A 21,887-nucleotide genomic window follows, 5' to 3' on the forward strand; every position below is an offset into this window, starting at 1 on the left:
GCAGCCTGCATAAGATTCCCTCTCTGGGGACGCATAGTTGGCTCAGCGGTTGAGCGTCTGCTTTTGGTTCAGGGTGTGATCCTGGAGTCCTGGGATCGAGTCCCACATCAGGCTCCCTGCATGGAGCCTGCTTCTCCTCCCTCTGCCTCTCTCTCTCTCTGTCTCTCATGAATAAATAAATAAATAAATAATCTTAAAAGGGGGGGGGTAATTAAATCAGAAAAGGGCTAATTTCCTTGTTGTTTTTTTTTTTAAGATTTTATTTATTTATTCACAAGAGACACAGAGAGAGAGAGGCAGAAGGAGAAGCAGGCTCCATGCAGGGAGCCTCACCTGGGACTCCATCCCAGGACTCCAGGATCACACCCTGAGCCAAAGGCAGACGCTCAACCGCTAAACCGCTGAGCCACCCAGGCGTCCCTTTTCTTTTGTTTCTTTCGTAGCAGACATGAAGAGCAAATGATAATTAGCCAAGACTTTCTGGATACTCATGACTCAAGCACTGAGTCTCATAATCAAGGTAATGACCTGAATTGCTTTGATTAGTTTGATTCATTTGCTAGTTGTATCTTATTTTAATATGAAAATAATGCAAAAAGATAAGATTTCGTCTTCTTTCCTTCCTGGTAACACCTGTGCCACATCCATCATAGTGCAAAAATGACTGACTATAAGAAGAATGACTGTTGGAGCTTTGAAACCATCAACTCTTGAATACTACTCTAATTAAAAACAAACAAAAACAAACAAACAAGAGGCTGACCAACAAAAAGAGATATGGAGTTCTTTTTTTTTTTTTTTTTAATATTATTTATTTATTTAGAGACAGAGAGAGAGATAGGCAGAGGGAGAAGCAGGCTCCATGCAGGGAGCCTGACATGGGACTCGATCCGGAGTCTCCAAGACCACGCCCTGGGTTGAAGGCGGCGCTAAACCACTGAGCCCCTGGGCTGCCCTGGAGTTAAATTCTATGGCAATGTAAACATGTATCATACTGTGGCTCTCATTATTATATAATAGTATAATTTGGATCATACTAACACTAGATAAAGGCGTTAGCCAGTTTCACACATTTTCCTTCTTGGATAAGATGATATACAGAAAATGGCAAGGGAAGATTTGAACCATATTGACAAGATTCCAGAAATTAACACTCATAGGTCAGAATCAATCAAGGTCAGCATGGTTTTGTTGACATATTTGCAGTTTACACATGCAAGGATCCTAGACACCAAAGGGCTTTTTCCCCCTATGGTCAGCTCTGCGGTGAGACATGCTACTGAAGTCTCAGTAGTGATCCAAAGAGATTCCTTAAAGGCATATTTAAGGACATATAACATCTGCCCTCAATTGAAGGAGTTGGTAGCAAAAATTTGTTCCATATGACATACACAACCTAAACCAAAATGAGATCTGACTGTTTAAAAACACTAAAAAAAGCTGTGTCCAGGGGCGCCTGAGTGGCTCAGTTGGTTAATGTCTGATTCTTGATTTCTGTTCAGGTGATGCTTTCAGGGTCATGGGATTGAGCACCGAGTTGGCTCCGTGCTTAATGTGGAATCTGCTTGTCCCTATCCCTTTCTCTCTGTCACTATGCACACGCAAGTGCATGAACATGCACTTTCTCTAAATAATACTTTTAAAATAAACTTTAAAATAAAAATTAAAAAAAAAAAGCAGTGGCCAGGAGAGGCTTATCTTGCCTCATTCCCACTAAAATGGATAAAATAAAATAAAAACAAGTATGTCAACCAATTCTGAAATGGTATCTCTGGAACTAGACTGTTATCACACTATTCATAAAAAAGTGAACAGTCTGGTTCTATTAGTATCGTACACTACTACTGAACTTTTAGTTTTTCAAGCACAGACTTTGGAGATATTGTTATTTTCCAGGTAGGTAGAATTTGCATAGCTCAGAAGATACCATGGTAACAATAGCACACTTAACAGTGTTTTCTAGTGCACTGCTATTTAATCTCACCAAACAGGTGTGCCTGGCTGGCTCAGTCAGTAGAGCATGTGATTTTTTTTTTTAACGATTTTATTTATTTTCATGAGAGACACAGATAGAGAGGCAGAGACATAGGCAGAGGGAGAAGCAGGCTCCATGCAGGGGCCCAAAATGGGACTGGATCCTGGGACCCCAGGGCGTGCTGAGCCCAAGGCAGACACTTAACTGGTGAGCCACCCAGGCGTCCTTGAGTATGTGACTCTTGATCTCAGAGTTGTAAGCCTGAGCCCACATTGGGTATAGAAGTTACTTAAGAATAAAGTCTTGTGGGCAGCCTGGGTGGCTGAGCAGTTCAGTGCTGCCTTCAGTCCAGGGCATGATCCTGGAGACACGGAATCGAGTCCTATATCAGGCTCCCTGCATGGAGCCTGCTTCTCCCTCTGCCTGTGTCTCTGCCTGTCTCTCTCTGTGTCTCTCATGAATAAATAAGTAAAATCATTAAAAAATTAAAATTCAAAAAAATAAAATCTTGAAAAAAAAGAGGGGTGCCTGAGAGGCTCAGTCGATTAAGCATATGACTCTTGGTTTCAACTCAGGTCATGATCTCAGGGTTACGAGATAAAGCCCCATGTTGGGTTCACACGCTGGGCATAGGCATGGGCATGGGCATGGTGCCTGCCTGGGATTCACTCTTTCCCTAGCTCCCTTAGCCCCTCTGTCATCTGTCATTCATATTTGAGAGTTCTCTCTCTCTCTCTCTCTCTCTCTCTCAAAAATAAATAAATAATTTTTAAAAAGACAAAATAGGGGTGCCTGGGTGGATCAGTTAGTTAAGCATGTGCCTTTGGCTTGGGTCATGATCCCAGGGTCCTGGGATAGAGCCCCAAGTTGGGCTTCCTCCTCAGCAGGGAGCCTGCTTCTCCCTCCTCTGCTTGTGCTCTTTCTCAAATAAATAAAATCTTTAATTAATTAATTAATTAATTAATAGTGATAATAATAAAAAATAACCTTCAATATGTTGGGAAAAAATCATTAAGTAGAGTAAATATAGATGTTTTCACTTTGGCAACCAACTCAGCAACTGCTCATTTAGCCATTTGATTATTTTTTTTAAAGATTTTATTTATTTATTTATTAATAAGAGACACAGAAAAAGAGAGAGAGGCAGAGACACAGGCAGAGGGAGAAGCAGGCTCCATGCAGGGAGCCTGACATGAGGCTCGATCCCAGGTCTCCAGGATCATGCCCTGGGCTGAAGGCGGTGCTAAACCGCTGAGCCACCCAGGCCGTCCTCATTTGATTAATTAAATGTGTGATGTAGTATATACCCAAATCTTTAAGCTACAGGTATATAATTCTTTTTTTAAAAAAGATTTTATTTGGGATCCCTGGGTGGCGCAGCGGTTTGGCGCCTGCCTTTGGCCCAGGGCGCGATCCTGGAGACCCGGGATCGAATCCCACATCGGGCTCCCGGTGCATGGAGCCTGCTTTCTCCCTCCACCTGTGTCTCTGCCTCTCTCTCTCTCTCTCTGTGTGACTATCATAAATTAAAAAAAAAAAAAAAAAGAGAGATTTTATTTGATTATTCATGAGAAACACAGAGAAAGAGGCAGAGACATAAGCAGAGGGAGAAGCAGACTTCATTGAGCGACCCCGATGTAGGACTCGATCCCGCACTCCAGGATCACACCCTGAGCCCAAGGCAGTTGCCCAACCACTGGGCAGCCACCCAGGCATCCCCAGATATATAATTTAATACGTTGCTCTCAGAAATATATCTACAAACAACTGCATTTTGTTTACTTTTTTTTTAAAGATTTTATTTTATTCATGAGACACACAGAGAGAAAGAGAGGCAGAAACACAGGCAGAGGGAGAAGCAGGCTCCATGCAGGGAGCCCGACGTGGGACTCAATCCCGGGTTTCCAGGATCAGGCCCTGGGCTGAGGGCGGTGCTAAACCTCTGAGCCACCTGGGCTGCCCAGTTTTTTTTTTTTTTAATACACACTACAAATTATTTGCAAAAGCGTAGCCTGATTTTAAACTTACTCTCTGTATCTCTAAAAAGCACCCCTTCCTTTATTTTCACTTCTAACCTTACTCAATAAATAGGAAAATAATCTTATATGACTTAAAATATACCTTAAAATGCTAAATTACAAATATATTTGAGGTATGTCTAGCCAAGAGCAAATTCCTAGATGCCTATGAGTCATAAAGTTAGTGGCTTTAATTATCTGTATTTTTTAATACAGAGAAAGTAAGCTGAACTAAACTTGGCAGAATAATACCATTTTATCTCTTGGCCAAAAGATCTCTCTGGGAAGGCTATCTAACCACCTAGGCAAACAAATTTAAAAATTCTGTTTTTGTGGGAGACAAAAATGTAATCTGTGATTAAAAAGGCAAGTAAAAAATTGTTTTTACTTCTCTCAGACATCAGTAGTTAACTTTTTGAGAGATGGCATATGCTAAGTATATTTTAGAAAATAAAAAGGTTAACAGTTCTGTTTGAAAATGTACATTTGTTTAGCATAAACATTAATGAAAATATCAACGTTCTAGGGGCTCTTGGATGGCTCAGTAGGTTAAGCATCTGCCTTTGACTCAGATCATAACCTTGGGGTCCTAGGATTGAGTCCCTCATTTGACTCCCTGCTCAGTGGAAAGTCTGCTTATCCTTTTCTCTTTCTGACCCTCCTCCTCTCTGCTTGTGCCCTCTCTTTCTCTCTGTCTCAAATAAATAAATAAAATATTGAAAAAATATATTAACTTTTTAAAAAAGATTTTATTTATTTATTAATGAGAGAGAGAGAGAGAAAGAGAGGGAGAGACACAGGCAGAGGGACAAACAGGCTCCATGCAGGGAGCCTGACATGAGACTCGATCCCAGGTCTCCAGGATCAGGCCCTAGGCTGAAGGCGGTGTAAACCAATGAGCCACTGGGGCTGCCCTACATTAACGTTTTAAAACTATAAATGTGGGCAGCCCGGGTGGCTCAGTAGTTTAGCACCCCGTTCAGCCCAGGGCCTGATCCTGGAGACCTGGGATCAAGTCCCACGTTGGGCTCCCTGCATGGAGCCTGCTTCTCCCTCTGCCTGTGTCTCTGCCTCTCTCTCTCTCTCTCTCTCTCTGTCTCTCTCATTAATAAATAAATAAAATCTTAAAAAAATAAGAAAATAAAACTATAAATGTATATTCTGTTTCTCACTCCGACTCTCAATAAGTAAAATAATTCTTTTTTTTTTAATTTTTAGTTATAGATGAGATCTTTTTTAAAAAATATTTATTTATTTATGATACACATAGAGAGAGGGGCGGGGGCAGAGACACAGGCAGAGGGAGAAGCAGGCTCCATGCCGGGAGCCTGACGCGGGACTCGATCCCAGGACTCCAGGATCGCGCCCCGGGCCAAAGGCAGGCACGAAACCGCTGAGCCACCCAGGGACCCCCTCAATAAGTAAAATAATTCTGATGCAAGGAAGAAATAAATACAAGAAACATATTTGCTTAACAGTATTAGTTGTCAAACTGAATGGCCTTCAATCATTAATACTAGCATCAAATAAAAGTTTTTTTAAGATTTTTATTTATTTATGAGAGACACACACACAAAGAGGCAGAGACATAGGCAGAGGGAGAAGCAGGTTCCTCAAGGGGAGCCTGATTTGGGACTTGATCCTGGGACTACGGGACCACACCCTGAGCTGAAGCCAGACGCTCAACCACTAAGCTACCCAGGTGTCCCTAAAATAAATATTTTTCAAAACTATCCAGTATCGCGCAGCCCGGGTGGCTGAGTAGTTTAGCGCCGCCTTCGGCCCAGGGCCTGATCCTAGAGACCGGGGATCAAGTCCCTAGTCAGGCTCCCTGCATGGAGCCTGCTTCTCCCTCTGCCTGTGTCTCTGCCCCTCTCTCTCTCTCTCTCTCTCTCTCTCTCTCTGTGTGTGTGTGTGTGTGTCTCTCATGAATAAATAAAATCTTAGAAAAAAAAAACTATCAAGTATCTAGGGACATATCAAACTCCTAGGGAAAAAAATATCAAATACGTAGGAAAAAAATAAGTGAAATAAATCTTTATTGAAAACTACAAAATATTACTGAAAGAAATTAAATGACATATATATAAAGATATACCATACTCATAAACTGGAAGATTCAATATTGTAGAAATGTCAGTCTTCCCAAATTTATGTATAAGTTCAACATAATCACAGTAAAATCACAGAGTTCTGATGGAAATTTACAAGCTGATTCAAAATGTTAATGAAAATGCAAAGAACAATAAAAACAGCCTAAATCAGTATTGAAGAACAAAGCTGACGGACTTATACTACCACTTAATGATTATAAAGCCTACAGATAATGAGTTAGGCACAAGGATAGACAGAAAGACCAATGAAACAGAGTCTAGAAATAACCCCGAAGGATGCCTGGGTGGCTCAGCGGTTGAGCATCTGCCTTCAGTTCAGGTCGAGATCCTGGGGTCCTGGAATCGAGTCCCACATCCGTCTCCCTTCATGGAGCCTACCTCTCCCTCTGTCTATGTCTCTGCCTTCTCTCTCTGTGTGTCTCTCATGAATAAATAAATAAAATCTTTAAAAAAAAAAAAAGAACCCCAAAACTAATCAGTCATTTGATTTAATGACGAGATTATAGTAACAGGGAAAGGATGGTCATCTTAGTAATGGTTCCAGTCAATTACAAATTCATAGAAAAAAATAATCAACCTTAACTCCTCACACTGTACACAGAAGTCAACTCCAGCTATACTTTACACCTAAATGTTAAAGATTTAAAAAAGTAACTTTTAAAGAAGGAAGCAAAAAAGAACATCTTCATGACCTTGCAATTGGCAAAAAAATAGACAAAATTTTCTTAAACAGGATATAAAGAAAAGCATTGGTAATTGGATATTGAAGCTAAGATTTTCTGTTCAGTAAAAAGCAGGATAAAGTGAGGGCAGCCCGGGTGGCTCAGCAGTTTAGCACTGCCTTCCACCCAGGGTGTGATCCTGGAGACCCAGGATCGAGTCCCACGTCGGGCTCCCAGTGCATGGAGCCTGCTTCTCCCTCTGCCCGTGTCTCTCCCTCTCTCTGTCTCTCATAAATAAATAAATAAAATCTTAAAAAAAAAAAAAAAGCAGGATAAAGTGAGCAAAAAGTTAAGTCATAGAATAAGTAAAGATATTTACAATCATACACTCAACAAAGAATTTTTTTTTAATTTTATTTATTTATTCATGAGGGACACAGAGACAGAGAGAGAGGCAGAGACATGGGCAGAGGGAGAAGCAGGCTCCATGCAGGGAGCCCCACGCAGGACTCGACCCCAGGTCTCCAGGATCACACCCCAGGTGTGAAGGTGGCACTAAACCGCTGAGCCACTGGGGCTGCCCTCAACAAAGAATTTATATCAATGAAATGTTATGAACTCTTATAAACCAACAATGAAAAGGCAGTAAAAACCATTTAAAAATAGACAAAGACAATATCTAAATGACTAAGAAGCAAATAAGAAGCAGCTCAGTTCCATTAGTCATTGAGAAAATCCAGTGTAGTCATGCTGCTACACATCCAACAAAACAATTCAAGTAAAACAAAACAGAAAATAACTTCAGAAGGACGTGGGGCTGGTGGAACTCTCATATACTAATGATGAAGAGTCTTAATTGGAACAACCACAGCTGCTGAGTAATATCCTTGAAAGCTAAACATACATATTCTATGACCCAGCAATTCCACTCCTAGGCATCTACTCATTAGAATGCACACATATATTCACCAAAAGACATTTATGATAATGTGCACATTAACAGTAGAATGGACTAATGTATTGTGTTATAAACATACAATGGAACAATACACTGTATTAACAATGATTATATAAGCAACATTTTTGATGCATATTAAGCAAAGAAACCAGAAACAAGAATATAAAACAGTTCTTTGCTCTCTTGGAATGAATTTCCTTCAGAGTAGTGTTCCCTGTGTTCTCCTCTACCTCTCCATAAACTTTTGGAAAGGTAGGTCTATCTGATCCCAGAGTTCAGTATAAGGACAACCTAATACATTCTGCAGAATCAGCCTTGTAAATCATAAAAGTGATCTTTTGGGGGACACCTGGGTGGCTCAGTGGATTGAGCATCTGACTCTTGATTTTGGTTCCAATCATGATCTCAGAGTCATGGGATCAAGCCCCGAGTCAGGCTCCATGCTCAGTAGGGGGTTTGTTTGAGATTCTCTCTCTCTCTGCCCTTCCTCCACCGCCCTCACCTTTCTCTGGGTCTCTCTCTCTAAAGAAAGAAAGAAAAAGAAAGAGAGAGAGAGAGAGAGAGAGAGAGAGAAAGAAAGAAAGAAAGAAAGAAAGAAAGAAAGAAAGAAAGAAAGAAAAAAGAATCTAGGTTTTATATATACTTGGAAGGCACAAAAAGCTCTTCTCTATTTTTTTAAAAATTTTATTTATTTATTCATGAAAGACACACAGAGAGGAAGAGACATAGGCAGAGGAAGAAGCAGGATCCCTGCAGGGAGCCTGATGTGGGAGTCCTTCTGGGATCCAGGGACTGAGCCAAAGGCAGAGGCTCAATCACTTGAGCCACCCAGGTGCCCCTCTTCTCTATTTTTGTTTTGTTTTGAATGAGATATATCACACATAGACAAGAGCCCTAAATGTATTTAAGTAGGAGAATCATCAGGGCTTTAGAAAGAAAACTTGAACTGCGCTTAAGAGGTTGTTCAATATCCTGACTTCTCTTCTAGCTGGTATACTTACAACTACATCCCCAGTGCACAACCCCGAATAGAAGTACAGTAAATACTTACGGATAATACAGAGAACACTAAAAGTGTCCCAATAAGGAATAAAGGCCTCAACTATTTTCTCCAAGAAAATGGAGAGCTAGGAGGGCTCAAATTTCAGAATAAGAAATCAAGAAGAGTGAGAGGAAGGCATGAAAGATGGCTGAATTTTCCATTTGGGCAACCATGTAGATGTAAATTAAACCAAATATGTAATGCAAAAAAAGGACCAGGTTTAGGAAAAAAGAAAACAAATTTGTTTCTACCTATTAGATAACATGAGTACTTTTCAGCAATGATGCCGCTTGGCAATATTACAAATAGGAACTTACAAGGGAGGTCTCTCTGCTACAAGATATTGCTGCTAGTGTTTTAGATGTATGTTTGTAAACCATTAAGTTGGTGGCCACTTCGTGTAAAGTGAGGAGTAAAAAATTTTATTGCAGTAAGGTTTGTAATAACAATATTTTAGAAACACCCCAAATGCCCATTAATAGGTGATCAGTCAAAGGTTCGATCTCGTTGGCAATGGGGCAGTCAAATAGAAAATCAGCATTTTTGGACAGATAATTTAAGAGTGAAATAGAAAAGAATGACTAAGTTTAAGTTCACAAGACTTTTAGATTAATCTATTCTACTATACCTGTATTCAGAGCAGACACAAAATAAGCATAACTTCGCATGAGTGACCTAAAAATCTGAACACAATAGTTGGCATGTATTTCAAAGGTCTGAAACATAAGTTTAAGTATTAACCGAGTTCCATAAAATCCTTTAAATAAAGTCTAAGCCGGGATCCCTGGGTGGCGCAGCGGTTTGGCGCCTGCCTTTGGCCCAGGGCGCGATCCTGGAGACCCGGGATCGAATCCCACATCAGGCTCCCGGTGCATGGAGCCTGCTTCTGTCTCTGCCTCTCTCTCTCTCTCTCTGTGACTATCATAAAAAATTAAAAAAAAAAAAATTTTTAATTAAGTCTAAGCCAACCAATATTTTTAGTACCTAGGCTCAAGAACTGTAATAATGAGGGCAGCCCAGGTGGCTCAGCGGTTTAGCGCCTGCCTTCAGCCCGGGGCGTGATCCTGGAGTCCCGGGATCAAGTCCCACGTCGGGCTCCCTGCATGGAGCCTGCTTCTCCCTCTGCTTATGTCTCTCTCTCTCTGTTTCTCATGAATAAATAAATAAAATCTTTAAAAAAAAAAAAAAAAGAACTGTAATAATGAGAATTAATGTATGTATCACTTTGGAGCTTACAAATGATTGTGAACTTCTGATGATCCTAACAACCACATGAGATATGTAGAGCAGGTGAAAATCACCTGCCAAAAGTGGAGAAGAAAGCTTTATCTCTATACCTTCAAGGCAAAGTTTCAAAATTAAGGATACCGTTTTATCCTTTTTTTTTTTTTTTTGTAAAGATTTTACTTATTTATTCATGAGAGACAGAGAGAGAGAGAAAGAGAGAGAGAGAGAGGCAGAGATACAGGCAGAGGGAGAAGCAGGCTTCATGCAGGAAGCCCGATGTGGGACTTGATCCCAGGACCCCAAGATCATGCCCTGGGCCAAAGGCAGACTCTCAACCACTGAGCCACCCAGGTGTCCCAGTTTTATCCTTTCAAAAGAACAGAAGTTTAATTTCACTGGTTCTTCAAGCTACAAGGGAGTTCATGAATTTGTTCCTCTCTTAATTTAAATTTGAGTTAAATCTGTAACTTTCAAAAAAGACACACAACTAGCCAAAAGAAGGCATAGTGGAAATCTTTGCAAAACCACATTTCATGCCATTTCCCTGTCTCCATCAAATTCCATAATGGAAAAACTTTATGTTCTAGTTTTCTGAGACAAATTCTAAAAATAAGCTAACGTATCACTGCACAACACATGCTTCAGGTAGATCCACAAATTGTTATAGATAATATAAAATTTTACCAAAGTAAAAGGATGTAATTCTGAATCAACTTGTCTCCGCACAGAAGCTCAATGGAGCTTCACAGGTATCTCCCAACCCTTGAGGGTTTGTTTACTCACCTCCAAAGGCACAATGACTGATGGTTTCTTTTTCAGCTCCTCACATTTTCTCTTCTTACAGATCTGATGGCTGTTCTTTCTGTTCTTGCAGTAAGTACATTCACCACAATTGGTCTTCTGCTGGCAGGGCTCACAGACCCCACATCGCTTTCGTTTCTTCTTTTCCAAAGTAGGTAGCAAAGTTGTAAAGGAAGAAGAGGGAGTACTGCCAAGTGACACTGGCCTAGACACCACTTTAGTGTTGATGTCAACCGCACTGGTCATGCTGACCTGGGAGCTCTCTCCTTCCAATGTGCTGGGACCAGCCTGGGAGAGTTGGGTAATGCCCTGTGAAGCATGGAGAAGGAGTCCTCGCTCAGGGGCTAATGTGATCCCCTGAATGTTAGCTGGCAGAAAGCTTATATGAACCTGCTTCTCATTTTCTATATTGCTAATAGTCATTATTGGAGGTACCGAACTTATCTCTGAGTTTGATGGTGGCTGAGGTGTGTGACCAGAGCCCAAAGGCAGAATCTGCACAGCACCCTGGACCTCAAGTCCATATGAAACAGTGCTCTGGGGCTCAGGCCATTCTGGGGGAACATTATAGGTAGCAATTGGGTTTAGAGGAGGAGGAAGAAACATAGGTGGGTCTGAGGCAGTACCACCACCCATTCCAAGGATTTGTTGATCTAGGATAGCACCAAAGACCTCTCCTTGGACTGAAACAGCACCAGGCATCTCTGGTGGGTCTAGGGTCTCATCCAGAGCCTCTCCATGAATTATGTTAGCACCAGGAATTTCCCATCGATGTGGGACAGCACTAAAAGCCTGTCCTATGACAGGGGTGGTATCAGGAATTTCCTGCTGATCTGTGGTAGCTTTGAGTATCTCTCGATGATCTGGTTTAGCACCAAGGGTTTCTTGTTCTGAGCTTGCCAAGAGGAGTTTTATTAATGAGGTAGGATATATTGACCCATCAATGGACAAACAGTTTCTAAGGTCCAATTCAGGTATAATCTTATTAAAGCTGGAGGTGGGGTAGCAGTCACGTTCACTTTTGATAGGATCCGGGTAAGAATCAGATAGCTTAAGAGATTCCACTCGTGAACCCAAATCTTCTAACTGAATGCTAGAATTTCCTTCATAAGTAACCTTGAGAGCTGCTCTTTGGAGCAAAGGAGCACACAGAGTGTCCTGAGCAAACATTCTGGGGGAATCACTGATATCATTCAATGTCTCTTTAGAGAATAATCCTTCACCACCACGTGTCCCTTCCGATGACCCAGAAAGGCTCTCTCCTTCAGGACCACTGTGAGTGGAGATATTTATTTTGGAATCGTCGACCCTTTGGGACCAAGACTGGGCTATTTCTTGGCTCTCATCTTTAATTAAAGATGCATTTTGTACACCAATTAGATTCTCTATTTCAGGAGTGATTAGGGGAACTTGCGTTGGAACGGAATCATTTTCTGCGTGTTTTACTCCCATGTCAGTAACCACATTATAATCACATTCATGTTGCTTTTCTAAATTCTTAGGAGGTGAAACTTTCTTGGGTTTGGCTATGATCACTGGAGGTTGGGAGAGTCGCCTGCTAAGAGAGGTGCTTCGGAGAGCCATTGTAAACCCATTGCAAGTTAAGGATTCTGGGTTCTGAAAAAGAACCTCAGTCCTATCCAAATTCATTCGTGCTGCTCCAGCTCTTGTTAGAAGGCTTCTGACTGGCATAGGTGGTTTGGGTTCAATTTTTTTCTTAACATCTCTTTCGTGAATTAATTGCTTTAATTTTCCAGGGCTCACAGTCTTGACTGATGCCACGTTTTTGTTGGCCGCCTTACATGTCTTCTTCAGTTGGGTGCTTTTCTTTCTGTTTAGATCTTCCCTCCTGACTAATCTGGAAGGCCTTGCATGGCGGGATCGAGACATAGCTACGGAGTAGGATAAAATGAAAGGGCACAAGGAACAGAGTCATTGGGCCTTTGGAAAGTCTCAATTCTGAGGAGAATCTGGATGCACCATGGTTGAACTCAGTGGCACAGGATTTTGGTCTGAAATAACAAAAAAATATTGGAAAATGAGTCTTTTTCCTGTGTATTCTCCCATTTGAAATGAAATATCTACTAACAATTATTAATCACAATTAGAGCACTGAGAATGTTTACTGCAAAAGAAAAATATGATAAAAATAATAAAGTATCCTTTAAACCCTGGATTCACAAATTAAGCTGCTGTAATTACTGTGACAACGGATTTAGTTGATGAAGTTCTATGCATGGCATAAGCATGAGGGTTATTCTATATTAGAAACTACAACTGTTGTAGTTAACATGTAGTTTAAAGATCAAATCCCAATCTTTGCAAATTTGGATACTTAAAAAATTATCTCCTAATCTCTTTCCTCAGCACATCACCACAGAGATAGAGGGGTCATGTGTTGGACAGTAAAGCTAGTAAAACTGGAGGAAGAGGGATCCCTGGGTGGCGCAGCGGTTTAGTGCCTGCCTTTGGCCCAGGGCGTGATCCTGGAGACCCGTGATCGAGTCGCATGTCTGGCTCCCGGTGCATGGAGCCTGCTTCTCCCTCTGCCTATGTCTCTGCCTCTCTCTCTCTCTCTGTGACTATCATAAATAAATTTTTAAAAAATTGAAAAAAAAAAAACTGGAGGAAGAGGAGGCTTATATAATTCAAGAAACTCTGCTTGGGGATGTCTGGGTGGCTCAGTGGTTGAGCATCTCTCTTTGGCTCAGGGGCATGATCCCAGGTCCAGGGATCGAATCCCGCATTGGGCTCCCTGTGAGGAGACTGCTTCCTTTCTCTTCCTAGGTCTCTGATTCTCTCTCTCTGTGTCTCTCGTGAATAAATAAATTTTAAAAATCTTTAAAAATAAGAAAAGAACCTCTACTTGGAGATCCAATAATATTAATACCACATTTCAATTAACAATCTACAAATTCTGAGCTTTACACACGCACACAAAAATAGCAATAAATCTGAGGAGTTAGTATTGATAGATTAGGTTACAAGTAAGACTCACAGGTCCAACAAATATCTGTTGAGTACCTACTATGTATAAGGAAGACATTGTGGTGGGCACTGCCCACACCCAGAAATGATGTCCCTCTTTTCTCTTTCACCCGACTTAATCCAAAGACTGCTGGTTCTAAAATCCCTTCTACCAAGGGTCCCAAAAGTCTCATGATGAATGCCTAGGCAAGGAAATTGGAAATAAAGAGAAAATGAGATAATTAGAACAGTAAAGCATACTAGGCAAGCAACTATTATTTGAAAAGTAAGCAAGAAAAAAGAAAATGAAAGGGAACTAAGAGCCATAATTAATGGTCTTTTGGTCTCCTCAGATTGCTTACTCTAACTCAGAGTAAGACCAAACTATGAACAAGAATAAAGCTCACCATACACAACGTATCAATATATTCTCTAAAGATTATGGAATCAAGAGCGGTACAACTGAGTGGGTGAGTATTCTTTACCAGCGGACGGGTTGTTGGATTTGTAAGAAAGCATGGTGTAGTATAATAGTTACCGAAAACTGATCTGCAACCAAGTGATCAGCATTCTGTGGCAAAATCAGAAAAAATAAGCAGTATCAAAAATTTTTCATAAAGTTGAATTTATTCATGTAAACAACTCTTCATTACTCTGAAATTATGCCTTCCAGTTTTGCCTCGTTAAAATGTCCTTCCTTGGGGTGCCTGGGTGGCTTAGTAGGTTGAACAACCAGCTCTTGATTTGCGCTCCAGTCAGCTAAGTCATGATCTCAGTTCAGGGGAGAGGGCCCCACTTCCGGCTCAGAGTTCAGGGGGAATCTTCTTGGGATTCTCTCTCTTCTCCCTCTGCCCCCTTGCCCCCCTCCTTACACTCACTCACTCTCTTTCTCTCTCAAGTAAATAAATAGGAGTGCCTGGGAGGCTGAGTTGGTTAACTCAGTTCAGATCATGGTTCCAGGATCCTAGGGTCTTGGAATCAAGCTCCCCTTCCCCCAAATCCAGACTCCATAGTCAGCGGGGAGTCTGCTTCTTCCTTTCCCTCAGCCCTCCCTCTATTCCCCACTCATGCTCTCTCTCTCTCTCTTAAATAAATAAAATCTTTTTAAAGTAATAATTAAATAGGGGTGCCTGGGTGGCTCAGTCGGTTAAGTATCTACCTTCAGCTTGGGTCATGATCCCGGGGCCCTGGGAGGCCCTGGGATGAGCCCCACATCAAGCTCCCTGCTCAGCGGGGAGCCTGCTTCTTCCTCTTCCCCTGCTTGTGCTCTCTTGCTTTCTCTATCAAATAAATAAATACAAATCTTAAAAATAATAAATAAAACCTTTTTAAAAAGATGTAGTTTCTTTTTTTAAAGATTTTATTTAAAAAAAATTTAAAAAAATAAATAAAGATTTTATTTATTTATTCATGAGAGACGTAGAGAGAGAGAGGCAGAGACACAGAGGGAGAAGCAGGCTCCATGAAGGGAGCCCGACGTGGGACTCGATCCCCGGTCTCCAGGATCATACCCTGGGCTGAAGGCGGCACTAAACCACTGAGACACCAGGGCTGCTCAAAGATGTCATTTCTTTAAAAAAAGGTAGTAAAAGTCCTTTCTTTTGTAAAAAGGTAGGGATAGGTTTATTTTATAATGTTATTACCTGGCAAAGTAAAAACTTGACAGATCTCTATCATTCTCAAATTGTGCATTTGTTTTTGTTGTACTGATCTGATCCAAGCAATCCTGGGACATACTGGTTGGTTTAGTAGCTAGAGATGTGTCCATCAGAAAGCTATGAGTTTGAATCTGTGATCACCAGCTATGTCCCTCCACAATCTATTTCACCTAGTCAAAGTTTCTGCATCTGAAATGAGGTTGTTTTGAGTTTTCATTGAGCTCCTACAGGGAAAGCCTAATGGCTTCCCAGTGATATCTGAGGTTGAGGGGGAGTGGGGGAAGGTAAATTAAGAAGGACTTTGGAAGTAGGCAGACTCGGGTTCAGTTTCCAGCTCAGAAACATTACTAGCCATGTGATTCTGATAAATTCCTCAGTCTCTCTATACTTCAGTCTCCTTATATGTAATAGAATAGGAAGCATAACAGTACTGACCTCATTGGGTTACCATGAGAATAAAATGAAATGACATGTGTAAACACTTAGCAGAGGGCTGGCATAGAATAGGTTTTTAATAATAAATGGGAACCTAAATAAATAAATAAATAAAGGCCACTTATACTTCCAAAATACAAAGAATAATAAGAGAAAATAAGCTAGTTGGCGGGTATCATTATTATAGAACCAGTTTAACCCACAGTCTGCCATATCCTCCAAAACAAGATCTAGTTCTTTGTTTCTGTTATCACCTAACACATTGTAAGCCACACACTATACAAAACGATCCCAGAACACATTTAGTCAAAGCATTGTGCCTTTAAGACAGACTTTTTAAACAGACATTAGTGATAACATTAACCACAAGAAAAATAAGTTTGCTAAATCGGTGCTAAATACAAACACTAGACCAGAGAATACATCATTTGAGTTCTTGGCATCTAAGCTTACTGCTTTCCAAACTCTTTTCTTAAAAAAAAAGAAAAAAGTTTCTGGCTTGCACTAACTTTTTGGCTGTGAAAAACTCTAGGATATTTTCTCCCAAGACCACTGCTCTTTGTACCAGTATTTTTAGAAAACAAAAGACATTCCAATTCTAATCTCCAGAAAGTCTTTATAAGGATTTTTTTTTTTTTCAGATAGCAAAAAGCAATCCTTTCCATTGTTTAGAAATTCAACAATATCAGTATAAGCTTGCTTTATCTCTTGTATCAAGATTACATTGCTAAAAAATTATTAGGAGCATATATAATCTAGGTATTGCAATCAGCCACAAAAATTAAAATTCACATATTTTAATTTTTAAAGTAATCTGGATATGCCAGAAGTAATCTGGATATGCCAGAAGGTGTCATGGGATCTGCCTTTGAAAGTAGTTTATAAATTGATCTCTGTCTCATATATTCTTTTATATTTTTAAATTAAAGTGCTTCAGAAATTCAGACTTGTAATTAAGATAATGTTTACCATTCAAACCTTATCTCCTGAAAAAGAGCCTGCCAAGGAAATAGAAAAGGTATGAGCAACATGGATTGGGAAGATGTGGCCTCTTTAAATGGTAACAGCCTTTTTATGAGATCGTGAAAGAGGCCAATGACCCCTGAAAAACCCAACTGCAGGGGAGAAACCACTGGGTACCACCCAGCCAAAGAAACAGACAATCAGAAACAAAATAAGGGCTCCCACAAGATCCTAATTTTATCACCCTTGGCTCCACTGATGAAATGTGACCTTCTTTTGTGATAAACTAAGTTATCCCCAGGGCTGAACTCTGGGAAGAGAGGCAGCAAGCTTTTTTTGAAATTTGTGGGGGAAAAAAAAACAATGTAGTTCATTCTATTAAATGGGCCCATATTTAAATATGGAATTATCCTCACAGATCTCCTGGTATTTATTTTCCTTATTAACCTGTAAACATTATAAAATGCTCCATTTCCCTCTTTTTTATTACTTTTATTTATTAGAGTACTTAAGTCATACAAAAAGATATATTTACAATTGAAAATTAATTCCACTTCCATTTTCATTTCTGATGAATATTGCCATTTCAATATTTCTCAAAATCAGTTTTATTCTACCCTAGAATATATTCAAGAGTCTGAGTGCTATAGAGATAGCTATAGGACAACGTGCTCAGAGCAGAAAATAAGAGAATAGTGTTCCTGTTATTAAACATATATCACAGACTCTAATTATCTGCAATTAATTGATACTATTTTGTGGGTTACTTTCCTGGAAGAAAAAACAAAATGAAACAAGCAAACAAAAATCCAACCATTGTGGGATGCAAAATCATTAGTCAACAAGTCTTTTCACCAGAGGACATTGAAAATAAAATTATGTGTCCTAAAGTGTCCTTGTAACACAGAGTATGAGATCCAAACATTATAGGCCAGGAGATAAGAGGCCAACATATAATTCAAAACACAAAAAGATATGATGCCAGCCTAAAGTAAAGAATATAAAGCTAAAGACGGAAGGCAGAAGTGGCAGGAGCAGGCCACCCCACAGAAGTGGCAGGAGCAGCCCCAGGGTGAATATGATAAGCACTGCCTCTGTAAGGATCTGCTAATTATTCACAAGTTATTTAAACTTGCCAAACCAAATTGGTCAACAAAGAGGATTGGTATCTTTGTCAATACTATTTAAGCCTACTAGGTATTCAATCTTTCCCAGCGGGCTTTTTAAATAATTATTGAAGTCACCCCCTTGCCTAGAAAATAAAAACTGACTTCCTAAACTGTATCAGTTGTCTTTAAAGGACAATGTTGACAGCACCACGTCAGAAAATCCTCTCCCACCTACATCCCTCCTCATTCTGCATCTCCCAAAGTCCCCTGGGCAGGAAGTGGCTGAACTGATGTAACCATACAGCCCGCATGTCAATTTAAAATTATATTGCAACCCTTCCCACCACCAGCAGTGGCCAAAAAAGTGGGGAGTATTCTCATCCATAGGGCTAGAGGAAAAAGAAGCTCTGATTTCATGGTCACTCCATTCAGCTCTTTAGAATTTAAAGGCTACTGCACTTGGCTGAGAAATACAAGACTTAAAACCTTTCTTTTAAAAGGCACCACCTGACTTAGTTTCCTCCAGCCACTAGTAAGTTCTACATCTAAAGGAAGAGGAGGTGGGTGGGCTGCTTGCAGTTCCTAGATAGTCTTCTACCACAGGAAGTGTGAGAGAGAGCCCTCCGCACAAGGAAAGGCTGTTCAGGGAAACTCACTAGAATGCCAGCAGATTTAGTCAAAGGCTCCTTCCATATGTAAAACACCCCTGCTGCCCTGCAGAGAGCAAGGAAAAAAAAAAGACCTAAGAGGGCCACAGAAAAAGGAAGGGAGAAGTTAAAATGGAGCTAGAATGACTCTTCCAAAAACAAGAAAAACATAAAATATGTTGAGAATAATAAAAAGCCTAAGGAAGAAAATGTCTAAAGGGGAGAAAGGGAGCAAAAGACAGAGTAAGGGGAAGAAATTTATAGTAATAAAGGTAGAATATAAGAAAGATAACTGGGATCAAAATGCTTAAGACTAAAGGTAGAAAGGGAGGGGTTAAGTGTGCAGGGACAGATAGATGCAGAGAGAGAGTGGGGGAGGGGATGAACAAACCAGATAAAGAAGATTGGAGGGGGCAAGAGAAACAAAGAGCAGGAACAGTGGTGATCCAAACCTCCAACCCATCAGTTCTGGAAAACCAGAGCTGAGTGTGATAGTTAACTCTCATTAAAATGGTAAATGGTGGCTGAAGAGTTGTAAATCTGGGCTAGGAGTCTTTGCAAAGGAAAAGGGAGAATATGTGCTAATAGCTCCTCTAGATCTTGATTCTGAAGTTTAGCTGAGGCTTACGAGCAACCTATTTAAGTTCCCTTAATGGGGGGGGGGGGGGAGGTTTTAACTAGTGTAACCTAAAACTTATGAAAATCAGGAAACACACCCAAAGCCACAGTACTGAAATCTTTTAGTTGTTGTAAACTATGCGGACTAACCTCCAAACGCCTCCTTATCTATGTACCTACCTGCGTTTACCGTAACTGTAGTTTAACTGTAGTCATAGATTCCTGATAGGCAGTAAATTACTCTTGCCCTAGCTGGTTAACAAGCAAACACGTACATACACACATACATACATACATACGTGTGTGGTGTTTGGCATCCCGAGGCCTAAAGAAGCCGTCGTCTATATTTCACTAAACCCACTTTACTAAATACTGTTCAGAGGTGGAGAAGGGCAAGTGAGCACATTTCGGTTCAGGGCCGACCCGAGGCTGCTGCCCCACAGCGCCGCCCCGCAACCCATCCCGGTGCGGCGCGCAGCGCACCCCGCCGACCCTGGACTGTGCACCTCATCTGTAACTCGCTTCGAGCGTCGAAGCGCTTAAACTTTATTTCTTCATAAGCTGCCCATCACCATGTGTTGTGCAGCCCATTGGGTGCCGGAGAGCGGAACCGGGGAGGAGAAGTGTGGCACGGGAGCGACCAGGGCAAAACAGTGAATTGGGGAAGAGGACGAGTTGGAGGCGGGGGTAAGTCTCCTAGTTCCTGCAAAGTTTGTTCTCTTGGCAATACGTGCATTTTTATCGGGTCAGAAATGCGCCATTTGGGTTCCCGGTGCAAGTGGAAAGACTCCTGGGGCGGGCCGGCAACTTCCCGACCACTCTGTGCAACTGTATGGACCGTGTACGAGCCCTTCCAGAAGCTCGGTCCGTTGGGGGTGCGGCTGGGAGGGAGGGAGGAAGGAGGAGAGGCGAGGAGAGGGGCCGAGATCTGGCCCCTGCCCCCCCCTCCCCGCGCGCGCGGGAAGCGCCTGCGGCCCCGGCCCCGGGCTCCGGCCGGACTCCCGCCCCCGCGCGGTCCGCAGCCCCCGGCGGCGCGCACCTCCCCGCCCCCGGCCGGCTCCGGAGCCCGCGGGTAGGGCCGACGCGACCGCAACGCCAGCGCTCTCGGCGACCTTGCTGGCGCTCGCAGGAGGTTTTAAAGCCATTTTGACAGAACACGAGCTCTTCGCCCTGTTCCCTTCTTCCCCGGTGGTGTGACTCCAGCTCACCTCGGGCCAGACTCTCCCGCTGCCTCCATTCTAAAGTTTCATCCTTGGAGTCCCCTCCCCGAAGTGCTCAGGAGGGAAGTGCCAGACGTTTCCCAACGCCTCCGTCCCCTACACGAGCATGGGGGAGGGAGAAAGCCCGCCCCGGGGTGCGCTGGATCCCGCGGCAGGACGGGCTCCCCACCCGCCCCGTGCCCTCACCCCTGCTTCTCCCCTTGAGGCCGCGGACCTGACTCTCCCGGGCGGCGCACGGGTGGCCGGCACCCCCAGGGACCGCGAGGGCGCGCCCGCCCTGCCCCCGCCCTGCCCCCGCCCGGCTGCCGCGGCGCTCAGGGTCCGAGCCCCCGGCGCCCCCGCCCGCGCCCGCGCCCGCGCCCCCGCCCCCGCCGCCCCATCCCGCGCTGGAACTGGGCCTCCCGGGCAGGCGGCCGCGTCCTCCGGCCGGGGGCATTGTTTACCACCCGCAACAAAAGCTCCCCGAGCGGCTCGGGGCAGGGGGTCGCCGCGGGGCGTGGGCCCACCCCTGCGCCCCCCGAGGGCCCGCGGACGCCCAGCTCCGGCCCCCACCCCGGCCCCGGCCGAGGCCCGCCCCCCGCACCCCCTTCCGGGCTCGGCGTGAGGGTCCCCGCACCCCTGCCCTCTGCCCGGCCCCACTCACCGCTGGCCCGCTCAGGCTCGGAGGGCAGCGCGCGCGCCCCCGGTGCAAGCCCGCACCGGCCCTCGAGCAAACTTTCCACCTCGCGCGGGACCCCACAACTTGGGAGCCCAGGGCCCCGGCGGGCGCGAGGAGCGTGAGTGGGCCCCGGGCGGACACCTACCCGCGGCCTGGCAGGGTCAGGGCCCGAGCCCCCGGGGCGGGCGGCAGCTTCCCAAAGGTCCGCAGAGGAGAGGCAGGTAGAGTTGCATGACTGGGGCGGGGCAGGGGGTTGTCCCAGGGGGCAGACCCGGGAGCCGAGGGCCCGGCGGCTGCGCGCACAAAGCGGTGCGGGAGCGGGTCGCGCTGCCACTCCCCGCCAGGTCAGCCCCCCGGAGCAGTAGTGTCTCCCCAGGACAGACCTCAGGGAGTGAAGCAGGGGCTCTCGCTGCCTTTGCTGGACCCTGCACCACTGAGCTAGAGTCAAAACGCGCGCTGGATTTACCCAAACTGGAGCTGGACTCCCCTGTGGACCCTTACCCCTCCCCTACACCCTCCTGTCTCATAACACCTTTTTTTTTTTTTTTTTTTTTTTTTTTTAAGGTCAAAGAATATCGGACAGGAAAAGAAGTGTCAAGGTTTTCTTGTCATTGTCTTTTTTTTTTTTTTTTTTCCTGAAGGGTTCTTGGGCTGCGAGGCAGATTTTAGGATTTCTAAATTCGATGTTTGTTTATAGATAGATCAAGGGAATGCCAGATCAGAGATGACACAATTGAGCAATGTCTGGGTTGCAGATGATGGTAAACTGCCCTTAACACCAAAGAGCAACGGGAGGAGGGTTGTGTTCCCTTGAC

The 21,887-nt window shown here is 43.3% G+C and overlaps 1 protein-coding gene across 5 annotated transcripts in view; it reads right to left on the reverse strand.

The window, feature by feature from the left end:
- The window catches only part of TET1 (tet methylcytosine dioxygenase 1), a 143,022-nt gene extending 121,468 nt beyond the window's left edge, over positions 1–21,554 (reverse strand). For 3 of the 5 annotated variants that reach the window (XM_041750246.1, XM_041750248.1, XM_041750243.1), the window contains exons 1-2: positions 21,218–21,554; positions 10,780–12,809 (exon numbers count right to left, since the gene is read on the reverse strand). In XM_041750246.1, the coding sequence (XP_041606180.1) occupies positions 10,780–12,687 (1,908 nt within the window). In that variant the 5' untranslated portion in view covers positions 12,688–12,809; positions 21,218–21,554. Of the gene's footprint in view, positions 1–10,779; positions 12,810–13,825; positions 13,916–20,402; positions 20,457–21,217 lie in introns of those variants that run through there. The other 2 variants (XM_041750245.1, XM_041750244.1) reach the window with 2 other exon arrangements.
- Positions 21,555–21,887: the final 333 nt, after the last annotated feature.

This window comes from Vulpes lagopus, chromosome 3 (assembly GCF_018345385.1).
Source record: "Vulpes lagopus strain Blue_001 chromosome 3, ASM1834538v1, whole genome shotgun sequence".
Classification (NCBI taxonomy): domain Eukaryota; kingdom Metazoa; phylum Chordata; class Mammalia; order Carnivora; family Canidae; genus Vulpes; species Vulpes lagopus.